General features: G+C 31.7%; 1 protein-coding gene and 1 pseudogene across 1 annotated transcript; both read left to right on the top strand.

Annotated features, from left to right (window-relative positions):
* Positions 1-351: 351 nt before the first annotated feature.
* Positions 352-5672, top strand: LOC145576683 (uncharacterized). The gene is made up of 7 exons (XM_081634403.1): positions 352-575; positions 701-769; positions 1073-1240; positions 1818-1988; positions 2078-2287; positions 3851-3939; positions 4734-5672. The coding sequence occupies exons 1-7, from the start codon at positions 479-481 to the stop codon at positions 5400-5402; spliced, it is 1473 nt and encodes a 490-aa protein (XP_081490529.1). The 5' UTR covers positions 352-478; the 3' UTR covers positions 5403-5672.
* A 355-nt stretch (positions 5673-6027) lies between these two features.
* LOC145575547 (uncharacterized) lies at positions 6028-10246 on the top strand (annotated as a pseudogene).
* Positions 10247-19852: the final 9606 nt, after the last annotated feature.

The raw sequence follows: 19852 nt of genomic DNA, 5'->3' as shown, positions 1-19852 counted from the left end.
GAAGTGGTGGTGGTGAAGGTTAAGGTATAGGTGGCGATAATTCCGGCGGCTTTGAAGGTCGCCGACGCTGAGGGAATTGGTTGGCCGCTGGTAAGGAAGGGGGCTAGCTGTGGTGGGAAAGGTTTTTTTTTTTTTTTTTTTAATTATCAAAATTAAAAATAAAAATAAACTTAACCAACGATTTAATGATAAGTGGAATTTTACCTGATATAACTTGTAAGGTAACCTATTTGGTCCATTTTGAGAGAAACATGTTAAACTTGTATCTAATATGGGTAGATTTAAAGGTTAGTCCGACGTGGGAGAACCGCTCAAAGATTTGCCTGTTAATGTTAAAGTTCACTTTGTACGAGTGATGCATAAATCGTAAAGTAGAGTGGGAAAGGAGTTGGAAAGTGTATTATGTTCTACCACTACACCATTTCAGAATACCCAGAATCTTCAAATTCTCTCTCTTCTTCTATGTGATTCCTCAACAATGCGAACATTCTTCCTTTTTATTAATTTAATACCCTTTTTTCTTCCCTTTTTCTCTCAATTTCCTGTTGCTACTGCTGTTGTTTCTACTCCTGCTGGTGATCTCTCTCTCTTTAAAACCCCCAATTCAAATTAGTTTTCTGTTATAATTTAGCAACCCATTTTAATTACATTATTACTTCGGATTTCATGTTTCTAATTTTGTTTGTAATTTTTGGTGCAGGTCCGTTGATTAAACACCTCTCTTCATTACTCAAATGGACTAAGAATTCCCCTAAATCATCCCAATCAGGTATATAAAATTAATGGGCTTTTTTTTTTTTTATTATTTAATTTACTAAATTTAGTTATGTTGAATCATATGTTAGAGATTTAAAATGTTTGATGGATGTTTGTTATTTAGTGGATTTTTAGTTTTGTTGAATTTATGTATGGAAACGTTTAATGGGTTTTTTTATTTAAACAATTTACTGACTCTATTGACATGTGTATGTGTTAAAGCTTAATTTATTTGATGGGTGTGTATTATATAATGCATTTTTAGTGATGTTGAATTTTGTTTCGGAAAATCAAATGTTTGATGTATAATTTACAGATGGACCAGTAGTTCAGTTTGAGAGTGGGTATTTAGTGGAGACAATTGTAGAAGGGAATGCAATTGGAGTTGTACCCTATTCAATTAGGGTATCTCATGATGGAGAGCTCTTTGCTGTTGATTCAGAGGGTAGCAACATTGTGCGGATCACTCCTCCACTGTCACAGTGTATGATATCTTCATCACTCTCTTCGAATGCTTGTTTTCTGGGTTTTGTTTGGATTGTTTGTTTTTGTTCAATTTTGAATCATATTGTGCATGATTGGAAAAAGGCTGTAACCTGTATTACATGTATGTAATGTTTTAAATATTGGCCCACGCTTGCGTTTGAAATATAAGACTATTTGTTTGTTTTGTTGATTTTTGTTCAAGTTTGATTCATATTGTGCATGATTTGAAAAGGGTTGTAAGGCTTGTAGCCAATAATACATGGATTCCATATGTCATGTATTGATGTGTAACTTTTGGTCGAAGATCACTTATAGAATGTAGGACAATTCTTCTTGCACACAGATGAATACCAAATTGTATTATTTAGGCCATGTTTGTGTAATTTATGGTGCTAGCCAAGACAATTATACAGAAGATAACTAGTATATTTGGATGCTTACTTGTCTATACTCTGCAATAGATTGGTGAAGGGTTCATCTGAAAGTAATGTCAAGTGTTGGAAACTTGTGAAGAACAAGAATTTGAGCGTGCATCATAATTAAATTCTTTGTGCCATTGATTTTTCATGCTTCAGATAGTCGAGCAAGGCTAGTGGCTGGATCATTTCAGGGTAAAACAGGGCATGTGGATGGTAAACCAAATGATGCTCGTTTTAATCATCCTAAAGGGGTGGCCATGGATGATAAAGGAAATGTATACATTGCTGACACTGACAATCTTGCTATCCGAAAGGTTGGAGAAGGGGGTATGTTCATTGAAAATGATATCAATATCAATCCAATTGGTTTATTTCACTCCTAATTGATTCAACCTGTATTTGAAAACTGTATGCAGGAGTGACAACAATTGCTGGAGGGAAGTCAAATGTTGCAGGATACACAGATGGGCCAAGTGAAGACGCAAAGTTCTCCACAGATTTTGGCGTGGTCTATGTGCCATCCACTTGCTCGTTGTTAGTTGTTGACAGAGGAAATGCTGCACTTCGGCAAATTTCTCTTAATCAAGAAGACTGTGATTCTAATTACAGTTCCATTTCAGTGTCAGGTGGGCTTCATGTCATCTATTGTGTATTGATCTCCTCAATCACTTGTGTATTGATCTCCTTAATCACTTGTGTTTGAAGTTTCCTTGCTCACTAGAGCTCCTTAATTTCTGAGATCTTGAGAAATTAAATTGTTGACCTTTATAATAACTGAATTCTCAGGCACTATATAAGAACCACTCTGTATCAAAATATTAATAGTGTTAGTGGCTACTCCCTCCAAGTAAAATTAATTTCTCAAATCCCTGTTCCACAAAAACTTCTCATTTCTCCCTTGGGTTGGGTGCACTTGGTATTATAATGTTTTAGTTTTCCTCTTTTTTCATTTTTATTTTTATTCTTCTCCCTTGTAGTATTATGGTCCTCCCTTTCTCTCATCTCTATTGAAAAAGATAGCAATACCCAATACCTTATATTTTGATCACACTACAAATGCTCTCCTAAAACTCTTTGCCAATAGAAATGGAAAGATTTCGTGGGACAAAGGGAGTAATTTTTATACACAATATGAAATTTGTTAGCTTTAGTTTAAGTTGTATCATGGATTAGTATTGAAAGATGGCATGCAACATTATTATTGATATTATTAAATCACCTTTGATGTTACATGGATTATATATAGTGACATTAATGTTGAATTGAAATTATGCCATAACTTATATTTGGAAGTAATATGAACTAGCTAATATGACACATTGATAAATTGGAGGGGGTAAGTAATTAAGATAATATTTAGCTGACGATTTTGATGAAAAAGCTTAATATCATGTGTTATGAATTATAATTTCTTGTACTTTGACTCTAATAATAAAATTCATGGGAGTAGTATTTCAATCATATTTCATATGTGGAGGCTTGCTAAGTTTAGAGTGTGTACAAATTGTATTCATGTCTTACTCTACAGATGGTGCCTAATAAAGTCTGTATGCTGGTCAAACAATAGTTTTGTTAAGTAAGGTCTCACAATGTGTGGGAATGAAGAACCTAAATAGCCACAGTTGCAGTGAAAATTATTGTATGGTGGAGCACTGCAGGGTCCTAAGGTCCATACGTGCCAACAAAGAGAGAGAGAGAGAGAGAGAGAGAGAGAGTAGAGTAAAAAAGAACGGACAAAAAAGAAAGTGAATTGAACGGGGTGTGTGTGTGTTGGGGAGGGGGGGGGGGGGTGTTGTTCGTGCGTGGAGATTTTTCCACATGAATGTCTTGTGTTGCGTTCTTATGTTTACTTGTTCTTATTGTCCTGCTTAGATTGACAAAGGATTTATTTCTATTGGATATTTTTCTAGTATGACAACAATACTTCTACTTATTGATGCCAAAATCAAATTTTGAATTTTCTAACTAGAGTTGCTTGTTGATGCTTGCACATGTAGCTGTGCACAACTGCACATTCTGTTTAAAATCAATTTTATTATGTTTTCATGAATTTGACTGAAATTCTTATGTCTTTTGTTGTGCTAAAATAGCTGCTTATCTTTGAGCATCAAATATGATGGATTGTTTTTTTATGTTTGTGTTTTGGAACAAATTTTAATTAATTAACTGGTTCTTGTGTGTACTGTCAGATATCGTCATGGTCTTTGGTGCTATATTTGTCGGGTATGCCTCATGCTTGCTTCATCAGGGATTTGGACCTGCTTTTATCTCAAAATTTGTGAGTAATATTATCTACTTTTATATAGAGCAGCATTTTTTGTGTTTAAAAGGAGTTCATTGGTTCACTTTAGGTCTTGAACCCCCATTCAAATTTCTTCTTTGCTTTAGTTCCTTGGACTTGGATGCAAATTATACTCGTTTTTTTTTCTTCAAATGTGCTTAATGTATGAATGCCCCCAACAAAAGTTCAAACCACTCCTAGCAAATTGTTATGGTTAGACATCACCTTCTCAGAAATCAAGATGAAAATTTTGTAGCTCATCAAGTTGTCAAAATCATATATCATGGCAAACATCTGTCATGATCTTCCCTGTTTAACTTGTAGCTTATATGATTAGCAACTATTTTTGTGTGTAGATGTAAATACAGCTCGTTGGTTTACTACAACCTCATTGAAATTATTGCTTTTTCTAGTGGCTTGTATGTACAAAAGCTCCCAAAAAAAAGTTTAAACCACTTCTTAGCAACATGCAACTTTTAGATATCATTCCCTTTTTCTATAGAATTTTGAGGGAAAATGATTTTATAACTCGTGTCCTCAAAAACACCTATGCAAACATTCTCCAATCCCTGCCATTGTTCAAGTGGCTCGTGTTATGAATCTTATCCATCATAATGTTTCTGATATATTTTAATAATAGCTTCTCATGATACACTTCAATGTGGTTGATGTTTTTTTATTTGATCTCTATGAGCCTCAAAGTTAAAATTGTCTCAAGGAACTTTGTGGGTAAACATTACAAAGCTCGGATATTTAGTAATGCTTACTCGGCTTTCTATATCTTGCTGCAGCTACAATCTTCTGCATCAGATGATCCACAAAAACTGCTGAAAGAGAAGCAAAATTCAATCCTGGAGAGTGTAAAGGAGGAACAAGTTCCTGCTGGGTCTGGATGGCCTCCATTTGGACGGATGATAAGTGATCTTGGGAAACTAGCCCATGAGTCGCTGAGTAATGTCATTGTTCCCTTAATTCCCCCTCGTTTTAGCCCAAAAAAAGGACTCACTCCCTTGAAAGACGCTCTAAAGATGCCTGAAGATGGAGTACAGCCGCAATTGATAGCCCAAAAGCAGAGGTCCCCTGTCCCAGTTTCTGAATCCTGGCAAGCATATGCTCCAGATACTACAGAAAAGCATTCTGAAGCAAAGACTTTGAAGATGAGATCAGCGTCTATGAAGGACCCTTCTTTGTCAAGCAAACACAGATCTTCCAAAAGACAAGAGTACTCAGAATTTTATGGTTCTAGTGAAGCCCCTCATAAAAGTGGGCAGACAAGGTCTAAAGCACACAAGGAGAGGTCAAAGCATCGCCACCGAGATAAGAGTGGAGAAGTAAGTTCAGGGGCTCATGCACCTGGGCCTAAACCTGGTGAATATAAAGGGGTAAATTACAATGATCCAAGGTTTAACCCTTACAATGTGGGGAATAGATATATGCCAGATGGTTCCTACCGCTATTAGACTGACTTTTTAACGGTTAGTGATGTCGGCATGTTGTGGTATCAAATTTTGTATTTGCCATGATGTTGTATGGCTATCTTTACTTGGTCCTAGTGTAAGAATGCGAGTGAGATTACATTTGAGATATCTGAGCTGCTAAAGATGACTGGAATCATTTTATGGGTTCTGTAATAGTTGAAAGAACATTTCCGGGGCAGGTCTGTAGGCTGTACCGCTGTATTCGTGTTGTATTTATCACTTCCAAGGAAAAATTACATAGCATATACTTCACTTTGGCTTCCCCATGCATTTCCCTTAATTTCGGGTTAAACATCTTATGTATTGCTTAGTGTCTTGTCTTGAATCTCTAATACCCATTTCCATGCCATACATTTAATTTATTCTTGTACAACAGTACAGAAGTAACGTACAATATGTATTCTTCTAACAATATATGTTTCTTCAATGTGTATCGAGTGTTTCCTCATGACATGTCTCAAGTAATGTTACCCTAATTCTTAGGCTTTTATATGCATCATCATTAAAGACATCCACCACACCTCCAACCATACCAGTGCACGAAATTGTGTTTTTTAAGAGTTCATCTGATCAATGAAATGTCTGTAGCTGTATGCAGTGCAATAACATGAGAGGGGGATTTAGAGCACTTGATCTTGTAAGACCATTTCTTCCATTTTTACCTCAAGTTGAAGGGCCGGATAAGGATAAGACTGTGCCTTTCAGAGAGAAGGTTATATACACTGTGGTATCCCTCTTCATTTTCCTTGTTTGCAGCCAACTTCCTCTACATGGCATCCATTCGAAATCTGGTTCAGATCCTTTTTACTGGATGCGACTCATTCTAGCCTCAAGTCGTGGGACTGTCATGGAGCTTGGCATTTCCCCCCTAGTTACCTCAGGCATGGTGGTGCAAGTTTTGCTTGCTTCAGACATCTTTCAAGTAGATTACAGAGTTATGGAAGATCAGGAACTCTTGTAAGTACCTTACCGAGTTATCTCTACTTCACTAATACGCCATGTTTAACTGTTGCTAGGTTTAGCCACATGACCTTACTATATACAATTATTGTTGTAGGAATGGTGCACAAAAGTTGCTGGGAATTCTTATAACAGCGGGTGAGGCTACTGCTTACGTTCTTTCTGGAATGTATGGAAGTGTTGCTCAGCTTGGAGCTGCAAATTCAGTTCTTATAATTCTCCAACTTACTTTTGTTGGAATCTTTATGTTGTGCCTCGACGAAATGCTTCAAAATGGATACGGTTTAGGCTCCGGAATCTCCCTTTTCATGGCCTCAAATATTTGGTAAGGTAGTCTTATACACAGAATTTGCTAAATCACTCAAGTACTAGAGACTATAAAGTTAACTAGAGAATAGAACAATGAACTTTTTATGGCGTGTTGTGTAAATGCATGCCTAAGCGAATCTTTTTTTTTTGTGTAAAGTGGACTACAACAATGTATTGTGAAACCGAGGTGACTTTTCTATTTAAAAAAATTGACTCCTTACTCTTATGCATCACAATAGATTAGGGAGTTTTACAATATGTTACAAAATATTGTAAGTCCGTCTCACCTAAGACTTGTATGGTTTACGCAGTGAATATGTGATATGGATGACATTTAGTCCAGCAACAATCAACATAGGGAGAGGGCCAGAATTCCAAGGGGCTGCTATTGCCTTAATTCACTTACTTATAACTCGTAAAGACAAAGCTCGAGCTCTTAGAGAAGCATTTTATAGACAAAATCTCCCAAATGTAACAAACTAGATGTAAGTCCGTGCGATGCACGGTTCTAATAATCATTTTATTTAATTTAAAATTGAATATATTTAGGAAGAACATTCATTAAATATACGGATAAAATTTCTAATATCATAAGATAATTTTTTAATTTTAACACTAAAGTTATCTTTTGTTGTTTTATTTATTTTATGTGACGCTTGAATTTAAAATCCCAAACCTTTTTCACTAATTTTGCTTATGTGACAATTTAAATTTTTAATTCAAAAAAAAAATGACAAATTATGTTTTTTTATTGATCAAAATAAGTCTTTTGCCTATGCGTTTATTTAATATACTCGTTCGGTTTAAAATGTTAATCTCATTTATAATTGTTTCACTATAAAATATTATGGAAAATTAGTCATATGAGATTTAGTTTTATTCGTCTCGATGAGTACATTATTAAAATCAAACTTTTACAATATTTTCTAGGGAGAGATTAAAGATATTAGCGATTAAAAATTTGCATCCATATATGTAAAAAAGATAATTATTACTTAGTTTTTTTAATTATTATATGTAAAGTAATTTAAATTTTAATTATTCTCTATTCGTTATTTTTACCTATGTGTCAAAATTCTTAAATCTTATTCGTCACTTTTGCTTAGGTGGTGAGTAAATTTTTAAATTCTAAAATAAATAATTAATCTAATTTTTCATTGGACAAAATAATACCTTTTCTTATGTGGCGTGCCATATGCTCCTGAAAAATGCCTACTTTATTTATGTATATTAGATTAGATTTGTTTGGAACTCTTTTGATCATCTTCATAGTTGTCTATTTCCATGGATTTCGAGTAATTGTGCCCTTAAAATCAATGAATGTTAGAGGAAAAAAAGGGTTTTACCCAATCAAGCTCTTTTACACCTCTAATATGCCCATCATTTTGCAATCCGCCTTTGTCACCAATGTTTACTTCTTCTCTCAGGCAAGTAATCTGACTTATATATTTGTTTTGGCGGAACTTGATTTAAATTAATAATTATTATCGATTATATCTCATCCTTCTATATCTAATTGATGTGTAGTTGTTGACAACCTCTCATTTTACTTTCATTTATTAAATTCTTGAAATATTCTTTTTAGTATACCTTTTTTTTTACTAGTACTGGGATGTGTGTTAGTTTGAGAAATTTCAAGATTGGATTACAGGCACTTAATTCATAAGTTGAAATAATATATATAAATCGAAAAAATTGAAAAAAAAAAATTAAAATAAAAAAATAATAATAAAAAAAAACCTACTCCATTCTTCAATATTACAACAAACATCTTTTACAAAGTTTCACAAATATTATGAAGTATAAGAATTCCTTCAAAGGAAATTTAATTCCTCTTTTCACACTGCAAACATTCAAACATTTCAAACTTCTTTCTTCACATGGGTTTTGAAGGTAAACCATATGGTTTTTGTGATCTCTCTTGTATTTTACCCATTTTTTAGATTTTGTGCTTCCTCCCATATTGCATTATGTTAAGAACAAATGAAGTGTATGTACATTTGTCATGACTCATGACACTGTAATTCTGCAAAATTATGAAACTTGTTTGCACATTAAATTTATATTGAGTTTGTTTCTGTTGATAAAAAACTTCTTTATAGAAAATTCGGTGGCAATTTCATAGTTAGCCTGCTCGGGAAATGGAAGCAATCCGAGGTTTCTGGCGTGCCAGTTCCAGTTGGTGGTCTAGCATACTATATTACTGCTCCTCCAAGGTAATCTACAGCTTTTACTAGTGTTAAATCATCTCAATGTAAATTTTCCACGTAAAAAATGTTTATAATTTTTATTATTATTGATAATTAAAGATATTTATATTTAAATCATGTATTATTAACGCGCATAAGAAATTGGTTTAAATCGTTCAACTAAAATCAAACAGAGAAAGCACATTAAACTGAATGTAACAAGATATGATTACAATATCATCTTATAGACAAATAAAGACTTCAAAGTAATACTTCTGAAACTAATGCAAAAAACTATAACAAGAGAATCTTTAAAGTATGAGAGTAATTATATACTTCCTCCGTTTCATATTAGTTGACACGTTTAGACTTTAAGAGATATTCACATTTGGCTTTATTTACAATTTACTTATTAAGAAAAAAATAAGATATTTATTACTAAAGTTTGACATCAATCACATCATGCTTGCTTTGTAAACATGTGTCAACTATTACAAGTGTAAACCAGAGGATGGGACTTGGAAGGAAGTACTTCGTATGATTATACAGGAGTATAATAATGTACGTAGTATATATCATTTTAGTCTAATTATAATCATGTCATCTCCTTTGCAACCAATTAGTTAAGGTTATACTCCCGAGCAAAGCTTGGTGGAGTTAGTGGGAAACTCACCTTGTGATTTTGAGGTCACGAGTTCGAGCCCCACCAACTACAAAATGATTGGGAGTAGGGGGATTTCCTTAGCTTGATGACCTGTGGAACTGGGCTAATGATTGTAATCAAACATATGTGTGACACAAAAATTGTGTGAATGTAGTTTGGCTGGTGTAGTAGAAGACCCATTCCATGCACTATTCTACACCGTATTGATGTTGTCAGCTTGTGCATTATTCTCTAAGATTTGGGCTCAAGGATCTGGATCTTCTGCCGAAGATGTTGCCCACCATTTAAAGGTGCGCAATTCGCCTATATTATAATTGAACAACATTTTTATACAACTAATAACATTTGTTTTATATGTTAAAAAATGTTACCTACAAGAATATTACAATTAACTTTATTAATCACCGTTTACCAAACATGTTAGTGTAAAATATATGGTTTATATATACCACTAATAGTCTAATACGAGGGAAGTAATTGAAATGCAGGAACAAAAAATGATGATACCAGGACATAGGCAATCAAGCATATACAAAGAATTGGACAGATACATACCAACAGCAGCTGCATTTGGTGGGATTTGTTTGGGAGCTCTCACAATTTTGGCTGACTTTTTAGGTGCCATTGGTTCTGGCACTGGTATTTTGCTAGCTGTTTCCATCATTTATCAGTATTGTGAGGCATTTGTGAGAGAAGGTTATTGACCTTGATATTTTAGGGCTGGAATTTAATTTCAACTGATTTTGTTTGCTAAATCAGTAGAATAAAATCTTAAGTCAAATACAACATATCCATATTATTTCGGTTAAAAGAAGGTCGTCAAGACTTTAACCTTTATCTATGGGATGAAGACTGGTACGGATCAAAAGTGAGTTGGGCCGAAGTAACCTATACAAAAGAGCACATTAATTGGCTTCAGGGATGTGTCCGAGGAAATCCCTGCAATACCTAAATCAGTATGTGCGTGTGATTGAAGCTCAAGGAGATAATTCAATGCATGCAACTATGCAAGTGTAATAAATGTGAAAGTATTTGTAGATACCTTGATTTGGTGTTTATTTGGCTATTTATAGTTTTATACCTTAATAATATGGACCTCATGGCATGTGGGTTGGCCTTGATTGCGAATACTTTCTCCATTTCTTATTAGATGCATCACTTTCTATATATGGAAGTTTCAATTTAGATGCATCACTTTCCCTTTTAGTCAGTATATTTTCTCTATCTTTCTCATATCACATGGGTATCTTTCAAAAATTGGTTTGCAATTTCAAAAGTGATGTACTTTCTCCGTTCTTTTTTACTTGACCCGCTTTGACTTTTACACTATTCACCACCTCTCCTTTGACCGTCTTTTGTGAATAGTATGTAAGGAAAAACATATTCATGTGAGATCTTTTTAAGTTCGTCTCAATAAGTACTATCATTATGTATAACTTTTGTAATTTTTACTTATGGAGAATTAAAGTTATTGATCGTTAAAGTTTTGCATTGTCAAGCGTGATAAAAAAATAGATCAAGTAAAAAAGAAAAGAGGAAGTATTTAATAAAAAGGAATTTTGATTGCTTTCGACGACTTGAGGATTGATTGGACTTTTAAGCTAGAGGAGTCTCATGGACTGATTTGGCTTTTGGGCCATTTAATTGACCGGACCAAAATAGTTATTTTGGACCCAAATACATATTATTTGTTCACTCTTTAGTTGAATATCGTTTTCTAATTTATTTATTTTTTCTGAGTACCAATACTAAACTATTTTGCATTCGTAGAACTACAAAAATACAATTAGTCCTTTTGTATTATTTTTTTTTTTTTTTGGTGTTTAGAGAGCCACAAGGGAGGGGGTGAGAATCGATTACATAATTTTCTGAAATCGGGAGGGAAGCAACCATTTGAGTTATCTCTCACTCTCATTAGTCCTTTTTGTTAACATTGTTGTATTCACCAAGTAGTTTATTCAGTATTCTATATGCAATATTATATTTAGTATATTTAAAATACATTTAAAATTAAAATGAGCATAGAGGGAACATATATTTCATACTTTATTTATCAGTAAATATTTAAATAAATGAATGAAAATCGCCCGAAACAAAATTGGAAAGAAAAATGTTAAAAATGTATTATTGATCAATTTGAACCCTAAACTCACTAGATCTAGATGTGGTTTTGAATTTTTTTTTTTACACCCAATAAGTCTAGCTCACATCTAGGTTTACATTTAGAAAAAATGTTTCAAGTCTTAGCCTAATCAAACCTGATCCAGATTCGATCAATTATCATCCCCGATGGGGTAAATAAGTTGGAACTCCGCATTTTTTTTTATGTTAAGGAGAATAAGCTTGATCAAATATTGACACTCATAGTTTTTTAATCTAATATAATTTGCACACTGGACACTTAAAATAAGTGATAGAAAAGGATAAGAGATTCTCACCCCTAAGGCTCCAATTATCATGAAAAGATTCAATCAACGTTACGAAGTAGATTTCTTACCAATTATACCAAGCCTTACATTTTTTTGGTGTACCCTGTACATGGTATGGACTAAAATACTACACAAAAATGTGTGGCAACCACTTCGAGACCAAGAAAGCTAATTACTCTGTATTCAACTTGAAAACATAGGAAATATGGACCCTGGCCTTAAAAATGAAGCTCAAGATTCATCCATGACATCACATGAATACAAATCTAACTCTTTAATCAATTTAATTATCTATATCATATTTATTTATTGTTGTCCTACTTTTTCACAAATAAAGTTTTTCAATATATGGAGTACATTTTGAAACATAATTATCTTAATTTTAATTTTTAATCAATTACATACTACTAAAAGCGAATGTGAAGGAACACTTGGCAACATATTATTGTAAAAATTCCCGCCAAAATTACTTTCTAAAAAAATCGTTATTATATAAAAATAAAAATTGCATTTAGATTATGACTTATATATATATATATATATATATATATATATATATATATATATATATATATATATATATATATATATATATATATATATATATATATATATATATATATATATATAAATTCTAAAATAAACTTCCTAAAATATCAACTTGCACATTATAACTATAAATATTTTCTCTCACATGTTTTAATTGTTTTATTATATTTCATGCACTTTAATACCTGATGAATCGATTCATTAATTTTTATATAATTATATTATTATCATAATTATTCAACAACCGTGCATTTGCACGGGGTTTAACCTAGTTTTATAACTATAAATAAAGATGAATCAAACAAGATAGCATGAGTTATTTATTTATACATTCCGTATTTATTAAGAAAGTATTTGTTTCTATTAGCATTGGAGCTTACAAAGAATTCACTAAAAAAATTGGGAAGCTGTACTTGTATGTTTTCTGTACTTCAAATGCCTTTGTCATCCTATGAGTTTAATTTGTTGACAACAGAACATGTTGAGTAGTTGAGTATGAGCGTATGACATCTTTGATTCTTTGTGGACATATGATTATCTAATATCTTATCATTATTAGGAGTATCATATTATGATGCACTTCTATTATATTTTATGTAATCCAGATTCAGCATCAACATTTTTTATTCTTATATCAATATTGTATGCTAGTACTGATTTTTAAAAACTAATTTAATTGTCTTATTGGCTCACGAGTACTTACTAATTTTTTGGCTCATGAATACTTCCTTATGTTTTAAAATAAATGTCTCAATTTGACTTTTACACTATTTATCTATATCATGTTGATCTCCGTTTTTGCTTTATGCTTAAGTTAAATAAAGTCATATCGATATTTGTTAGAATCGTCTCAATCTACAGTTTCGAACAACTTTATACTAATTTATATAAATTGATAATCAAATATATTATCAGTTAAAATTCAGCATTGATAAATATACCAGCGAAAATAGGACATTTTAATTTATCATAGATGGATTCCTAATTAATTTTCTAAACACTAATATCTCTTATTGGCACTATTCCATTTTCCAACTCTCAATAATAAATAAAAGCAACAAATTATACTTGTAATCTCTTAGCTTTTCCAATCTAGAATTTGTTAGGTCAGATGTAATTTCTTTTAATTGAGTCGCTTTCTGTAGCTAATTCAATGAAACTAACTTTATTTTAATTTTAATTTTAATTTTGGTGTAAAGAGAGACACAAAGTTAATGAAATAAACGAAATTTGATCACAAAGCTTGGGATGGAACAACCCCTCTTTTATGATTCTAACTAAGGGCATGTTTTGATTTACTGAAAACAATTAAACTGAATTGAACTGATTGTGGCTGAATTAAACTAAACTGAATTGAACTGAACTTAATAGAGCTGAAATGAATTGTTAATAAGATAAGGAAATTAGAAACTAAATTAAACTGATTGGAGCTGAACTGAACTGAACTGAATTGAACTGAAATTTAGATGAACAGAAGAGGCCCTAATTAGTCTTTTTATTGTAAGTTAAGCTATTTCTATTTTTTGTTATGTTTTCTAAAATGATAATATTATTACATTCTAAAATTGAATTTTACTAATTAAAGGTGAATATTATTGATCAAATGTATTTAATTTTGTTTATCCATTTTTCAGTGGTTAACAATATATTGTATTGCATAAGGTTACAAATACTTAAATTTGCATGGTTTCTACTAATGATAATAGATTTTTATTGATTAGGACTTTTTTTTTTAACTAGGACTACTTATTGCTTCTTAAAACTTATTTGTACTAAGGCTATGTGTAGTTCACTTGATCTGATGTAGAATTTTTTTTGCTCTGGTTTGTTTTTTATATTTGACCTTATTTACACAAGCCAATTTTAATGTGATTTTTTTATTGCTATAGTGATATTTTTAATGTATTATTATACTTACAGTGGTGTTTTTAATGTGTTTATCTCATCTTATTCTTACATTCTAATTTGTAAGATAAAAAATTATCAAATGAGATGTCATTAGATTTGTATTAATGCATATATATTTTCCAAACATAAATAGATCGAAATAGATGTTTCTACGTACCTCACTCACCATGTTTTGCTAAGTTCCATCCTCACATATCTGTTTTCGGTTATATGAAAAAGTGAATCTACTATTGAGTATAAACTAAAATGACTCACAACTTAATACAAAAAAGTGAATCAATACTTACATACATTGATATTTTAAACTTTATCCCTTAATACTTGAGTTTTGCCCATTAAAAATGTGCTATGTTGTTAAAGCTAGTTGTACATCATGTAATCCTAATCCTGACTCAATATCTATCCCAAAAATGAGGAACTTTTAATTAAAAAATACGTACAGGATAAACAAAGTTGAAAAAAGTGCATGTATTCATTGCGCATTACAGCATTAACGACGTCGTTGTTTAAAAAAAATTTGGTAAAATAGAGGGAATGTTTCAATATAAATACATAATACATACAAGTACGTGCATCGGTGCAAATAAAATCCGGCATAATTGAATGTTTGGCCCTAATTTAATATTTGCAACATAGCCAATAATCATACTAGTAATTGAATTTGGATTAGTTCTTTACTTTGTCATTTTCAAAACTATAGTTTATGTCTTTGTGAGCTGGTTTTAATATTATTAATATTGACAATGTAACCCCTACTAGCTACTGCCATTGACCCTATGAGGTCACCTTCTTCCATTATACTCGTCCAAACTATATCCTCCTTTTTCAATTTTTTTTAATGAGTTGCAACTCTTTAAACATTTTATAATAATAATTCTCTTTAAATTAATTGCCTTTTACTAAAAAAAAATTACAAGAATTTGACATTTTTATAATACTAGATCATTCCACACTTCTCTGATAAAATAATACAAATAATACAAATTCATATTAAAATACATAATATGATAATATAATGTTGATTTGTTGGACACTCTTAGTTTATTTTATACGAAATAGTACAAATCTTTGACTCCTCATTTCCCAATTGGCTATAAAACAATACAATTCATCTTAAAATACATAATACAAATCACAATACGAGATAAGCTAAGATGACATAAGAAAAGGTCATCATAAGACTCACAACTAAAACATAACCTAGCCTAAATTACTCAATTTTAAGAATTTTTTTTTTCAAGGGAAATTTAAGAATGATATAATATGAACATAACTACCTAACTTGATCATGATGAAATTCAATTGAAATCAAAACAATAATCTGACCTAAGATAACCCAATAGAAAAACTTGCTCGTCTACCCAAATAAGAAATAACATCCCTTAATTATTTGTTAATAACCTGGACTAGATTAACCCAAATCAAACCAGACCGTACTTGGAGATTACTAACAAGCCAATTTTATCTGTTTTACCTAACCCAATAAGTATTAACCCAATACAGGTTCATCTGAACTTATTTGCTGGCCTAAATTGACACCTTTTACTGTAGTTTATTTTTGTTAAGGTAAGAAGAAGGCTCCCCTTTCACATCGAAACATTGATTAGGTCGATCTAACCCTGATTAGTGGACAAAATAATCCTTATCATTAGACCAAATAATAATTAGCTAGTGTTGACAACTTTATCATTAATTCATTATTATTATTTTTTGGGGTAGGTAAACCAATCTAAAACCTCTAATAGCTCATCTCAACTCAATTTAATGGATTAGACACTTTAAGAGTAGGGGGAAGGGTTAGGGAAATGGAAACCCACTATTAAAATGCCTCTAGTTAGGATAATCGAGTATCTAATTTACCTTAAGGCTGTAAGGTCATTTCTTTATCAACAGGCCAACACGTTAATGTATGTATTGACACTTTAATTTTGACCATTTAACATCATACATTCTTTCTTAGTTACAGCATTTGGAGTTCATGTATACAAATTCACATTTTATCTAATTGATGTCCCTAATTATCTTTAAGTTAAAATTATATGGAGAACTTCTTATTTTTCTTTTTGCTTGCAACATTTGTTTTTTATTTTGAAATTTTATATCGAGAAGAATCAACTAAGATCCTATATGACTAATTTTCCCCTTGTATTGTGTAAACCACAAAATTAAAACATTCCATAATAAACGAAATATGTGAATTATCTTTACCTTTTAAAAAGAATTTGAGATCGACAACATAGTGTTTGCTTTAACTATATCTTCTAAATTAAAATGTTTATCTACTTATTTGTTCTCGATAATGTTAATTGTCACTTTCTACAAACAATTATATTTGTGACACAAAACTAAATTGAAAGAGCTTCCCAGACATGAGTAGTTATAGTGTGTAGTGCGTACCTCCTAATTAATATGATTTTTTAAATGGTCCGATGAAAAATAACGTATAAAATATATTGTAATTATATATTTTTTAAGGAAAGGTGAAAGACCCTATTGAATCGACATCTCTTGTCGGTTAAGTCAATCCAGCTCCACATATTAACGCTTGAGAGTAGAGGAGGGAGGTAAGGGAATTCTCTACTCCCAAGTAGGGGTGAAATATCGATTTGCGTTGTGGTTTATAGCCCAAACCGAAACCAGACCATATTAATTCGGTTTGGATTTTTTAAACCACGCCACACACACTATTATTATTCGGTTCAAACCAAACCACACCGCCTTTTTTCAGGCATAGTGTTTTGGGCTTTGATTAGTAACTTTTTTCGGACATGCTGACAAACATAATTTGGGGGTTGAAAATTAGATGTGGGCTGTAATTTTGATATAAATCTGTATTTCACTTTGGCTTTCGGTTTTTCGAATCCTAAAACTGAAATCAAATCGCAAACCGCAATTTTTTTTTATTTCTTAAACCGCATCGAATCATATTTTAAAAACCAAACTGCATTATTAATTCGATTTGATTTGCGATTCGATTTATTTTAAAACCGTATTAGTTTCACCCCTACTCCCAAGGGTATAAAGTAGATTATATGTTGATGCCTTGTGACTTTGTGAGTAGTTGTGAGTTTGTGACCATGAAAACGGCCTACAATTTGTAGACCAAGTCCTCAGATTGTGAAAGGGGTGTGAGTCATAAGATTACTTGTAGTAGTCGACATGTTACTAGCCAGTTAAATCCTAGTTGTGTTTTTGTCTTTTGTATTCTAAACCAACCACCTCCCTCGTCCATATCCCGGCCTCCTCCTATCTCCCACTCATCCAAAGCTGGCGCCAAGTATTTAATTTTGACTAAAAAGCAGCACCAACATATTAGGTATTCTCGTACTATAATTTATAGTAATGCATGCTTTGCATTAAATTTGGTTATTAGTAAGACATGTAAACTCAATTGGTTTTTAAATTTTATTTGATCGCTAAATCAGGGGATTTGTTCGGCAAAGTAATTGTTTTTTTAGTGCAAATGAAGGTCAAGCCCTTTTATTCAAAAAAGCAAGAAAATTAAATTATAAATCGGGGAGTGGTGACTCCTAAATTATCCTTCCGAAGAAGTTCCTTTATTTCGATCGGAGGACTATCAAAATAAAGAACCCTCTCCTTTTGGATAACACCTATATTAGCTAGCCTATCAGCTACCTTATTTCCCTCCCGGTAACAATGAACTTTTAAAATACTGAGAGTCTGTTCAGTTCAGCTCCAATCAGTTCAGTTCAGCTCCAATCAGTTCAGTTCAGTAATTCAGCTCCTAATTTCCTTCTCTCATAAAATATTCATTTCGGTTCAGTTCAGTTTAGCTCCAATTAGTTCAGTTAAGTTCAGTAAATGTGAACAGGCCCTGAGTGCGTGTTAGATATTGTAAGAGCTATTAGTGGTAGTAATGTACATTTAACTTTTAAAATATTGAGTGTTTAATAAAGTAGAATTAAGTAGCCAAATTATAATTAGATTATTAAATAAGAGCACCCACAATGGGTGATTCAAGACCCTCCCGACACCACTTTTTCTCCTGTTTTGAGGTAGTCTACAATTGTGAATGGTGACTCATGAGGTGAGACTCCTCTCTCTTTCAAGTCACTAACCGCCTCGGCATACACGAGCCCAATGACAAAAAAGAAAATGACAAGTGGCAAAATATTTTAATTTTCATTTATTTTCTACCCAAATTTAGCATAATGTATTTTGCATAGAGTATTAAAGAGAGTGAATTAATAAAATATAAAACGGAAGGGATATCAATATAAAAGTGATGCATTTAAAAAGACGGTGAGAATACTAATCTATAGTCACGGCATATTTGTATGTGCTTGTGTGCGGCAAGGGGTGAAATTGTGGGTCCAAAATGGTGTTGGTGGCAAGCATAATTTGTGGCAAACAAAAAAAAATCTTGGGTCCTAAGCGCATTTTGCGGCTAAAATACGAGGAAGAATTTTCATAAGAAAAATGAATATGCTTTTTTAAGAAAAACAACAATGGATGACTGCATCATTTGCCTGGCTTTGTTCTTTGAATTTATGAGTAACAATTAAACATAAGTTCTAAATTCGACAACTAAATAAACTAAATACAACAATCAATTTTATTTCATTACGTATCTTTCCTAAAATATTCTTAACTAATCCACTTTTTTAAAATAATTAATTAATCCATATAGGTCATCACTTGATATTTGTTGAACGAACTTAAATTAATTTAATTGAACTGAAATTGTTTTTACTGAAAATTAATGTAATTTTGACCACATTTTATGATTTATACAATTAAAATAAATTAACAAGTTTGGTTCTATTAGATTCTCCTACTTATAAATATTTCAAATATCAACTTTTTATAAAATTTACTTAAACATAGCCGAAGTTATTAATGGTCAAATATGTTTATTAGAGACCGTGCAAATGCAAAGTGAGTTGAACTTTCAGGAACGAAGGGAGTGTATTTCTTGAACTTAAAAACTTTTTGAAATTAACTTATTTTTAATAGTACTATATTATTTTTACTAAGTAATACCTTTTTTTTTTTTTTACTGATTCGCTAATATATTTGTTCTTTGAAAGCATTGAATTTTATTGAACTAAATTTATTTTGTTATACATAGTACTTAACTTATGTTTACTATACTTAACTTATTGTCTTTGTTAATTTTATGTTAAATTTATTGAATTGAAAATATTTTGCACTCAAATTAAATTATTTTATTGAAATTACTTGTCTAGCATGAATTGCATAAGGTCTTAAAAGTTAGAATATATAATTTAATTTCTTGCAAAGCTAAAAGTGTGTTTTTTTTTTCTTTTCTTTAAGCTATGGTCTGTTTTGTAGGAGTTTATAGGTACTATATGCGGAAAAACATGAATCATATTCATAAGCACCTATCCCAAGATCGCATGTATAACACATAAGACACATAATCATACCTTTGAAGCATGA

Source organism: Chenopodium album, chromosome 13, assembly GCF_948465745.1.
Source record: "Chenopodium album chromosome 13, dcCheAlbu1.1, whole genome shotgun sequence".
In the NCBI taxonomy this organism is placed as follows: domain Eukaryota; kingdom Viridiplantae; phylum Streptophyta; class Magnoliopsida; order Caryophyllales; family Amaranthaceae; genus Chenopodium; species Chenopodium album.
This window is presented reverse-complemented; position numbering and strand designations above follow the sequence as displayed.